This window comes from Pseudophryne corroboree, chromosome 2, assembly GCF_028390025.1.
Source record: "Pseudophryne corroboree isolate aPseCor3 chromosome 2, aPseCor3.hap2, whole genome shotgun sequence".
NCBI lineage: Eukaryota > Metazoa > Chordata > Amphibia > Anura > Myobatrachidae > Pseudophryne > Pseudophryne corroboree.
Window position 1 is genome coordinate 819,825,256 of NC_086445.1, and position 11,486 is coordinate 819,836,741.

At 46.4% G+C, this 11,486-nt stretch overlaps 1 protein-coding gene across 1 annotated transcript in view; it reads left to right on the forward strand.

The window, feature by feature from the left end:
* LOC135051286 (interleukin-5 receptor subunit alpha-like) overlaps nt 1-8,380 on the forward strand; it is a 118,984-nt gene extending 110,604 nt beyond the window's left edge. The window contains exons 9-11 of the mRNA XM_063957354.1: nt 3,771-3,861; nt 7,059-7,146; nt 7,722-8,380. Coding sequence (XP_063813424.1) covers nt 3,771-3,861; nt 7,059-7,146; nt 7,722-7,796 — 254 coding nt within the window. The 3' untranslated portion in view covers nt 7,797-8,380. The remainder of the gene's footprint in view (nt 1-3,770; nt 3,862-7,058; nt 7,147-7,721) is intronic.
* The last annotated feature ends 3,106 nt before the right edge of the window (nt 8,381-11,486 follow it).

Consider the following 11,486-nt stretch of genomic DNA (forward strand, 5'->3'; position numbering starts at 1 on the left):
AGGTTTTACCTTATAAGGGTGAGGAATTGTTTGGGGACGGTCTCTCGGACCTAGTTTCCACAGCTACGGCTGGGAAGTCAAATTTCTTGCCTTATGTCCCTCCACAACCTAAGAAAGCACCGTATTACCAAATGCAGTCCTTTCGTTCTCAGAGGAGCAAGAAGGTCAGAGGTGCGTCCTTTCTTGCCAGAGGCAGGGGTAGAGGAAAAAAGCTGCACCACGCAGCTAGTTCCCAGGAACAAAAGTCTTCCCCAGCTTCCACTAAATCCACCGCATGACGCTGGGGCTCCACAGGCGGAGCCAGGAGCTGTGGGGGTGCATCTCCGACATTTCAGCCACCAGTGGGTTCGCTCACAGGTGGATCCTTGGGCTATACAAATTGTGTCTCAGGGATACAAGCTGGAATTCGAGGTGATGCCTCCTCACCGTTACCTAAAATCGGCCTTACCAGCTTCCCCCATGGAAAGGGAGATAGTGGTGGAGGCAATTCACAAACTTTTTCTCCAGAAAGTGGTGGTAGAGGTCCCCCCCTTCAACGGGGAAGGGGCTACTATTCCACTATGTTTGTGGTACCGAAACCGGACGGTTCAGTCAGACCCATTTTAAATTTAAAATCCCTGAACTTTTATCTGAAAAAATTCAAGTTCAAAATGGAATCGCTCAGAGCGGTCATTGCAAGCCTGGAGGAAGGGGATTATATGGTGTCTCTGGACATCAAGGATGCTTACTTGCATGTCCCCATTTATCCGCCTCATCAGGACGGGTTTGTGGTACGGGACTGGCACCGAGAGTTTTTACCAAAGTGATGGCGGAGATGATGGTGCTCCTTCGGAAGCAAGGGGTTACAATTATCCCATACTTGGACGATCTCCTCATAAAGGCGAGGTCCAGGGAGCAGTTGCTGATCAGTGTAGCACACTCTCAGGAAGTGTTGCGTCAGCACGGCTGGATTCTGAACATTCCAAAGTCGCAGCTGATTCCTGCGACGCGTCTGCCCTTCCTGGGCATGATTCTGGACACAGACCAGAAGAAGGTGTTTCTCCCGGAGGAGAAGGCTCAGGAGCTCGTGACTCTGGTCAGAGACCTCCTAAAGCCAAAACAGGTGTCGGTGCATCACTGCACACGAGTCCTGGGAAAGATGGTGGCGTCTTACGAAGCCATTCCCTTCGGCAGGTTCCATGCGAGGATCTTTCAGTGGGATCTGCTGGACAAGTGGTTCGGATCGCATCTTCAGATGCATCGGATGATCACCCTGTCCCCAAGGGCCAGGGTGTCTCTTCTGTGGTGGCTACAAGGTGCTCACCTCCTCGAGGGCCGCAGATTCGGCATACAGGACTGGGTCCTGGTGACCACGGATGCAAGCCTCCGAGGGTGGGGGGCAGTCACTCAAGGAAGAAACTTCCAAGGGTTGTGGTCAAGTCAGGAGACTTGTCTGCACATCAATATCCTGGAACTAAGGGCCATATACAACGCCCTGAGTCAAGCGGAGCCTCTGCTTTGAAACCAACCGGTGCTGATTCAGTCAGACAACATCACGGCAGTGGCCCATGTAAACCGCCAGGGCGGCACAAGAAGCAGGGTGGCAATGGCAGAAGCCACCAGGATTCTTCGGTGGGCGGAGATTCACGTATTAGTACTGTCAGCAGTATTCATTCCGGGAGTGGACAACTGGGAAGCAGACTTCCTCAGCAGACACGACCTCCACCCGGGAGAGTGGGGACTTCATCAAGAAGTCTTCACGCAGATTGCAAATCGATGGGAACTGCCACAGGTGGACATGATGGCGTCCCGTCTCAACAAAAAGCTAAAAAGATATTGCGCCAGGTCCAGGGACCCTCAGGCGATAGCTGTGGACGCACTGGTAACACCGTGGGTGCTCCAGTCGGTCTATGTGTTTCCTCCTCTTCCTCTCATACCAAAGGTGCTGAGAATTATAAGAAAAAGAGGAGTGAGAACAATACTCATTGTTCCGGATTGGCCAAGAAGGACTTGGTACCCGGAATTGCAAGAAATGCTCACAGAGGACCCATGGCCTCTGCCTCTCAGACAGGACCTGTTACAACAGGGGCCCTGTCTGTTCCAAGACTTACCGCGGCTGCGTTTGACGGCATGGCGGTTGAACACCGGATCCTAGCAGAAAAGGGCATTCTGGAAGCAGTTATTCCTACGCTGATAAAGGCTAGGAAGGACGTGACAGCGAAACATTATCACCGTATATGGCGAAAATATGTTGCTTGGTGTGAGGCCAGGAAGGCCCCTACAGAGGAATTCCAACTGGGTCGATTCCTGCACTTCCTACAGTCGGGTGTGACTATGGGCCTGAAATTAGGGTACATAAAAGTCCTGATTTCGTCCCTATCCATTTTCTTTCAAAAAGAACTGGCTTCACTGCCTGAGGTTCAGATGTTTGTTAAGGGAGTGCTGCATATTCAGCCTCCTTTTGTGCCATCAGTGGCACCTTGGGATCTTAACGTGGTTTTGGCTTTCCTGAAATCCCATTGGTTTGAGCCACTTAAGACGGTGGAGCTAAAGTATCTCACGTGGAAAGTGGTCATGCTGTTGGCCCTAGCTTCAGCTAGGCGTGTGTCAGAATTGGCGGCTTTGTCATGTAAAAGCCCCTATCTGGTTTTCCATATGGACAGGGCAGAATTGCGAACTCGTCCGCAGTTTCTGCCAAAGGTGGTGTCATCTTTTCATCTGAACCAACCCATTGTGGTGCCTGCGGCTACTCGTGATTTGGAGGATTCCAAGTTGCTTGATGTAGTCAGGGCTTTGAAGATCTATGTTGCCAGGATGGCTGGAGTCAGGAAGACTGACTCGCTGTTTATCCTGTATGCATCCAACAAGCTGGGTGCTCCTGCTTCAAAGCAAACCATTGCTCGCTGGATCTGTAACACGATTCAGCAGGCTCATTCTGCGGCTGGATTGCCGCATCCAAAATCAGTAAAAGCCCATTCCACAAGGAAGGTGGGCTCTTCTTGGGCGGCTGCCCGAGGGGTCTCGGCATTACAACTTTGCCGAGCTGCTACTTGGTCGGGTTCAAACACATTTGCAAAGTTCTACAAGTTTGATACCCTGGCTGAGGAGGACCTGGTGTTTGCCCATTCGGTGCTGCAGAGTCATCTGCACTCTCCCGCCCGTTGGGGAGCTTTGGTATAATCCCCATGGTCCTTACGGAGTCCCCAGCATCCACTAGGACGTTAGAGAAAATAAGAATTTACTTACCGGTAATTCTATTTCTCGTAGTCCGTAGTGGATGCTGGGCGCCCGTCCCTAGTGCGGACTTTCTGCAATACGTGTATATAGTTATTGCTTAATAAAGGGTTATGTTATGTTGGCATCCATTGGTTGATGCTCTATTGTTTGTTCATACTGTTAACTGGGTATGTTTATCACAAGTTATACGGTGTGATTGGTGTGGCTGGTATGAGTCTTACCCTGGATTCCAAAATCCTTTCCTTGTAATGTCAGCTCTTCCGGGCACAGTTTCCTTAACGCCAAATAGTACTAAATCTTTCTATAGAGTGCCCGCTATTCCCCATGGTCCTTACGGAGTCCCCAGCATCCACTACGGACTACGAGAAATAGAATTACCGGTAAGTAAATTCTTATTTTTACTGCCTTGCACCATCTATTCATTCTGCACTATGGTTTTGAGTGCTGTCATTTTTGCTCTTTTACATATATATATATATATATATATATATATATATATATATATATATATATATCTTGTGCACCTTATACAATGTAGTATATTCTCTTTTCAGACACGCAAGTATTTCCAGTTTGGACTATAATTTTGATTATTGCAATTGTTTCAGCTCTATTAGTGATTCTTGTTGTATTACTATTTAAAAGGTAAGCATTTTCCTGTTTATTAATGAAATATAACTTCTGAATACATTTTTCTATGTTTTTGTGTGTGTGTGTTCATTTTCATGTTTTTGAGCATTTTTTGAACATAGCATAAAAAGAAAAAGAAAAAAAGGTTTTCTTTTTGTTATTTGTAGTTATAAAATTGACAGTAAAATGTTTTTGATTACATTCTTTTTTTTTCCATTTATAATTACTGACCTATTAACTTGGGTTGTCAACCTCTAGCTTACATATGCAATATTAATGTTGTGCATAATTGTTATGTTGCCTTTAATGTGATGTGTAGTGCCCTTTACTTTTGCACTGACATAATTTTAGAGCAAAAGTGAATAAATATACAATATGTACTGATTTGTTAGAAAAAAAGTAGAGATGAGCGGGTTCGGTTTTACTCGGTTCTCAAAACGGCATCTTATTGGCTCACGGGTGTCACGTGTTTTGGATAGCCAATAGAAAAAATCCGGATAAAACCGAACTGGCGTTAATTCTGGCGTTAAATCCGAACCCGCTCATCTCTAGAAAAAAGTACTTACTGCAGCATAAATATGAATAATTACTAAAATATTTCTGTACTACTGATACCAGGAAAACTATGAATATGAAATGCCATGGTAAAACTAAATTTCATATACATCAAACTCTATTATCCCTTCAAACACCTCTGTGTTGAATTCTTCAGTATGATCGATAGTATGTAATTATTGCCTTACCAGATAGCTTCTACAGTATGTCCTCCTAGCACATATAGTTTTAAAATACTGTTTATATTTACCTTATATAGTATATACTGTACTATACCATTGCTTGTTACAGAGCCTCCTACTGCTCCTCTAAGTATCTAAAGAACTCAGCTATTTTGTGGTTTTTCAAGGTTTTTCGATTGTTTGTTAATAAAAAATGGTTACCTGTTAAGTTCAGTCTAAAGTTAAAGGATACCTCCCAACAGTCCAGTTTTTTGGGACTGTACCGCTGTCCCATCCGCGGGTTGCAGTGTCCTGCGGTGGGGGGTGGGGTGGGGGGGGGCATTTGGGAGGCTCCTGCACTCGCTGCTCAGTGGTGAATAGAAACTGGGCGCATGCGCACAGCGTCTATTCAGTGGAGCAGGAGGAGAGGGGGCATGCCAGCAGCTCACAGAGCGTTGGGCATGCCCCCTCAGTGATGAAAACGGGAGCGTGGCTCGTGATTGCGGGCCCAACTGTGAAGCCACACCCCCTTTCATAGGCCACGCACCTTTTTGCATGCGCAGATTGGGAGGTATGGTTAAAGGGGATGCGGTCAAGATCCCGCCGGACGGAATCCCAGCCGTCGAAATACCGACACCGGAATCCCGACCGCCACAATCCCGACATATTCTCCCTCCGTGGGTGTCCACGACACCCATAGAGGGAGAATAAAATAGTGTGCCGAACGTAGCGAGGCACTGTGCCCGCAGCTTGGCGAGCGCAGCGAGCCCACAAGGTGCTACGTTACGCTCGCCACCCCTGTCGGGATTCTGCTGGTCGGGATAATGGTGTTGGTATTTCGACCGCCGGGATCCCGTCCAGCGGGATTTCGTACTGATCCCGGTTAAAGACTTAGGGGTATATTCATGAAGCAGTGAAAAGTTTGGAGAAGTAAGCCAGAGGAGAAGTTGCCCATGGCAACCAATCAGCTGCTCTGTTTAATTTCATAGTATGCAAATAATAAATGTTACTTCAATGCTGATTGGTTGCCATGATCAACTTCTCCACTAGCTCACTTCTCCACACTTTTCACTGCGTCATGAATAGACCCCATAATTAGTTAATTTTCACCAGCATCTGAACATGGCGTTGCTGTCTCCATGAAAAAAAAAAAAAAAAGATAAAGGCGGGTGATTTCGCTCAACCCTCCCAGGTTGTGCACTGTGTATCAGGAAAGAAGAATAGGTACCCTTGGAGAGTGCAGCTGCATTTACTGTGCCCTCCTCAAATTGTACCGAGAAGGGGTCTGAGGAACGTGAGCATTTGGGCCATTAGATGTTACACCACCCGTTGTTTACATTTGAAATATAGATCTTGATTGACAGTTTTTTTCTTCAAAAGTATTCATCATTTTATTACTGATAATTATGTTTAATTGTCAATGGTTTTGCTGCATTCTCAGTAGTACTTGACTACAGTAGAGCCAAAAATGCATGTATACAGTATGTACTTTAAGGTATGTGGTCCATTTTCAAAGGTATAGTATACCATGTGCCTAAAGCTGAGTTTCACACACAGTACACCTGTTGCCAGAGCTTATCATGCATATTTTTACACTGAACATGCTAAAGAGCCAAGTGTACACCAGTGGCATAACTAGAGGCTTGCAGGCCCCTGGTAAACTTTCAAGGTGGGCCTCCTATTTGATTTCTATAAACCCTTAAGTCTACATGTGCAACTGCAGCTGTGTAGGTACCAATGGAGCCAAGCAGAGAACTGGCAGACAAGGAGGAAGCTGTATAAAATGCTGGTCAGAGGCACACCCAGGGGACAGACACACCAATGGGCAGCTGCTGGGCTACCTGTAGTGACACCAACCTCCACAGACAGACCCCAATGACAGAGGCAAGCAGCAGACAGCGGAGGGTCAGTTGGGTTCAGCAGGAAGCAGCGTCGTCGTGGTCGCGGCAGATTAGCCAAGAGTCTGGAAATCCAGGCAGCAGCTTTGGGTCTATGCAGACACCAGAGCTCAGATACCGGGGACGTTGTGGGACCAAGTACATTTGCCAGTCTAGCGACCCTGTAGTTATGCCCCTGGTGTACACAAGCACAGGGGGTGCAGAGTCATATATGTATATTTATACATTGACTGAAAAGGCATTATTAAGCTATGACATGGCATTCTCAAGTACTTTGCACTTATGGAGCAATATTGATGCAACTCCAATACAGGGCAGGATGTAAACGTCAATATACTGTACAGGTATCCAGGTACATCGCTTGCCTCTAATATACTGTAGAGTAAGCCAGTATAAGTGCTTATTGATGATGATGATGATGATGATGATGATGACTAGTTCCAAACACATGCAAACTGGCAGGGAGTAGGTGCTTCCAAATGTAAGCATATGAGATTTCCATCCAGATGATCAGCAGCCCACATACTATATGTACAAATGTTTATGTGCCTGTAAATCTGAATGATAACTTAATTATTAATTATCTAAATATTTTCAGATATATGAAGATTTTGTTTATGACAGCAATTCCAGATCCATCTAAGAAAATAAAACTATGGCTGACATCGAATGATAATAGCTCAGAGGTATTTATCATATATGGACTGCTTACAGTATTTATTTTTTACTGCATACACACACACGCGCACACACACACACACACACACACACACACACACACACACACCTCCAAACTGTCTTGATTTTAGCAGGACAGTTACCTTTTTTGAGCACTGTCCCGCTGTCCCACCTGCAGGCAACAGTGTCCCGCGGTGGGGAAGGAGGGGGGGGGGAGGGAGTGGGGGCGGCAGGTGGGAGACCCTCTCTCACTTACTGCTCTGCTTAGCAGAACAGTGGCAAATAGATACCGTGTGCATGCATTCATCGGGAGAGAGGGACAGGGGGGATGGCCAGCAGCCCACAGAGCACTGGGCATGCCCCCACAGTGAGGAAAAGAGGGATGTGCTTCCCATGAGACCGTGCCCTCTTGCCATGAGACCACACCCCTCACAGCTGATGCCACACCCACTTTCCAGAGCTTGGACATCTCCTGAACCTGAATGTTGGGAGGTATGCACACATACACACACAGTATAAAGTGTTACAGGAGTTTTTTCATATTGTATAAAAACAATTAATTGTTTATGCTTCAATTTTCTAGAGATGTATTGCTACACACGATGAGCAATTGGTACCTATCACAGAAATAGAGATTGTGACTACATCTAGAGACTGAGAAGACAGATACAGTATCTATGTATAAAATGTAATTCAGAAATGATGTCATCTTTACTGAGATACCTGAGACAAGAAGGAACTTACTTGTATAGTAAAGTGATTATGCAATCTGGTCTTAAAAGCCAAAATTGCTTGCATTTGTTGAATTTGAATTCATATATACTACATTTGAAGGCAGTATCATCTGAAAATGTTTCTATACATAACTATGTACATAATGCACAGAAGAATGCATACAGTATCTACATAAACAGTGGTATGGTCCATTTCCCTCATCTAGCTTGACCTATATAATTTTAAGCATTGGCCACACTATAATGTAAACTGTGCTCTGAATAACATCAGTATCACCCTGTTCATTATACTATAGCTGTAAGATGCTGTACTGTTGTATGGAAGTGGGTCATTGTTGTCTAAAAGTCCAGTTCACCTTTACAAATGATCATTTCTGGAATGTGAACAATATTACAGTAAACTGTAAATTTGTTTCTTCATATTGACCTAAAATGGACACAAAAATAATGTTTTTCATGTTATATATTTTTATTATAAATGAATCAATAACAAAATAATATATTGCAATAAAGAACATGGAATTGTACAGAATTAGAACATTTTTCATTCACACAGGTCAAAAAAAAAGAGAAAAAAAAAGTTACAGCTAAACAAAGTATGATACACAGGAACTTATGGCAGGTATCACAGTCTAAAATAAACAATGTTTAAGAGTACAAACTGTTGTGTCCCATAACTATAATAGATGAGAAAATGGACTCAAACAAATCAAAAGTGAACTTCTAAAATTACTCTAGAAGTGGTGAGATCAGCCCAAACTTTACAAGGGGTTATACAAATATGACAAGGGTTTATTCTGTAGTTGACTATGAGTAAGCAATGCTCATGACAGGTCTTAATCCAATTCTAGACAAGAACATAGCATAAGGGGGCAGTGAGAAAGCACTGAGATGAAAAGAGGAAAATGTCATTAAAAACAGGGGTACAGTAAATTGCAGTACAAGGAGATTAATATAGCGGCTTCAATCATAAAAATCAATATTATCACTCAAGTTGTCTCAACAAATACCACTCTGTAAATTCAATAACTTTCATTTGGTTAGTTTGGACTGGCTCAGGAAGGAAATCAATATTGGGGACTCAAATATTTTGAAATCTTTGTACCCCAGCTTCTGTACACCTAGGCGTGAATTTACTAAGATGGTGGTTCTCTTTAAGATGGGTTGTTGCCCATAGCAACCAATCAGATTCCAAGTATTATCTTCTAGAAGGTACCCTTTAGTGTCTATATGCCATACAGCACGGGACGTGTAGCCCATCATCTTTTTCTTCAATATATAACGCTAATTCGCATGGCAGATGCATTGAAAAACACTCAAAGTGTACTAGAGATGCTGGAATGGGACATTAACTGCACGTTAATTTGTTTTAAACATGTAGAAAGTCAGAGATGTAGCACAACAAAACCTGGAGTGAGAAAAAGCCGCTATATATAATATAGTACACCACCCAGTTCTGTTTAGCATAATATGAATTAGGGGCACCAGTGTAGAGTATGTCGTAGTAAGGTCATAGGTAAGTGAGGTACAGATGTGTTCTCTTACAGCTCTGCTCCGTGCGACACAAGCCGCGTTATACATAACACGTGAGTTCTGCGTGACTTGGTAGTGACTAGCGTCTGTTTTTCGCTCTTCACGCGAAAATGCATCTTAGGTGCGAAGTAATGTAATGGGACACACGGGCAGCTTCTGCTGATTAAAATGATATGCAGCATGCCTATATTATGTGTGCGACTGTGACTGTATTAGCATACAAAATGCTATGCTACAGTGTTTTCCTAGAAAACACTGTAACATGGCATTTCGGATGCAGATACAACCCCAATTACACACAGATATATATGGTGTGGGCGTCATTTCACACAGAGAGTACAGTGAGTGGCAGCAGTGCAGCACAAAGCCCAGAGCTCTGAATCCTTCCTAACACATTACATGGCAGCATTGACTTTACTGGTGCACACTGGAACTCTGCACACTGATATTCTAACTGGGTTGGGTATGTTTTACCGGCGTCCGGGATCCCGATGCCGGGATCCCGGCCGCAGAATGCCAGCGGGGGTGCGAGCACAACGGAGCCCCTTGCAAGCTCGCTGCGCTCGCCATGCTGTGGGCTTGGTGGCGAGCACAGGTTCTATTCTCACTCTATGGGTGTCATGGACACCCACGAGTGGGAATAGTCCCTTTTAGTCGGCATGCCGACTGTTGGGTTTGTGAGGCTTTGAGATGTAGGGGGAGGTATTGTGTCACATAACTACTAGAGATGAGCGGGTTCGGTTCTCAGAAAACCGAACCTTCCCTCCTGAACCTAGGGGATCCGGGGCCATCCGAGCCACAGCTTGGATGTCCCTGCCTGCCCGGATCCCCAATCGAGGCAAAACCTCAGGATTCCACTGTCGGATCCTGAGGTTTTGCTTCGGACGCTGGTCTCCATAGTAACCTATGGAAGGCCACTGATTGGCTGAGAGAGCGGTCTGTCACGGCTCTCAGCCAATCAGCGTTTCCCCATAGGCTACAATCGCCCTAAGATGGATGCCCCCACAGCGCTAATAGCGCCGCCGCCCGCAGTGCTGACACCGCCGCCTGCACTGCCGACACTGCCACCCACACTGCCGACACCTCTGCCCGCACTGTCAACACCGCCGCCCGCACTGCCAACACCGCCGCACACACTGCCGCCCCCGCCGCCCGTATTGCCGACACTGCTGCCCACACTGCCGACACTCCCACACTGCTGATACTGCCGGCACCACCGCACTGAGGACACTTCCAGCACTCCCATACTGCTGAAACTGCCGGCACCCCTGAACTCCTGCACTAAGGACACTTCCAGCACTCCTGCATTGCCGACACTGCAGGTACCCCTGCACTGAGGACACTTCCGGCACTCCCACACTGCCGACAATGCCACACCCCTGAACTCCAGCACTCCCTCATTGCCGACATTGCCGGCACCCCTGCACTGAGGACTCTGCCAGCACTCCTGCACTGAGGACACTTCCGGTACTCCCGCATTGCCAACACTGCTGGCACCCCTGCACTGAGGACACTGCCAGCACTCCCATGCTGCCGACACTGCCGGCACCCTGCACTGGGGACACTGCCAGCACTCCTGCACTGAGGACACCTCCCACACTGCCGACACTGCAGGCACCCCTGCACCGAGGATTCTTCTGGCACTCCCACACTGCCGACACTACCGGCACCCCTGAATTCCTGCACTGAGGACACCTCCAGCACTCCCACATTGCCAACACTGCTGGCACACCTGCACTGAGGACTCTGCCAGCACTCCTGCACTGAGGACAACTCCGGTACTCCCGCATTGCCAACACTGCCGGTACCCCTGTACTGAGGACACCTCCAGCACTCTCGCAATTGCCAACACTGCAGGCATTCCTGCTGTGCCGACACTGCTGGCACCACCACACTGAAAACACAGCTGAAAACCCCGCACTGAGGACCCTCTGTCACAGTAAGTGCACTAACCTGCACTGTATCTGACCTGCACTGTAACCCATGCTGTTTCTGACCAACACTGTATCCGACCCACATTGTATTTGACCTGCACTGAAACCCATGCTGTATCTGACCTGCACTGTAACCCATGCTGTATC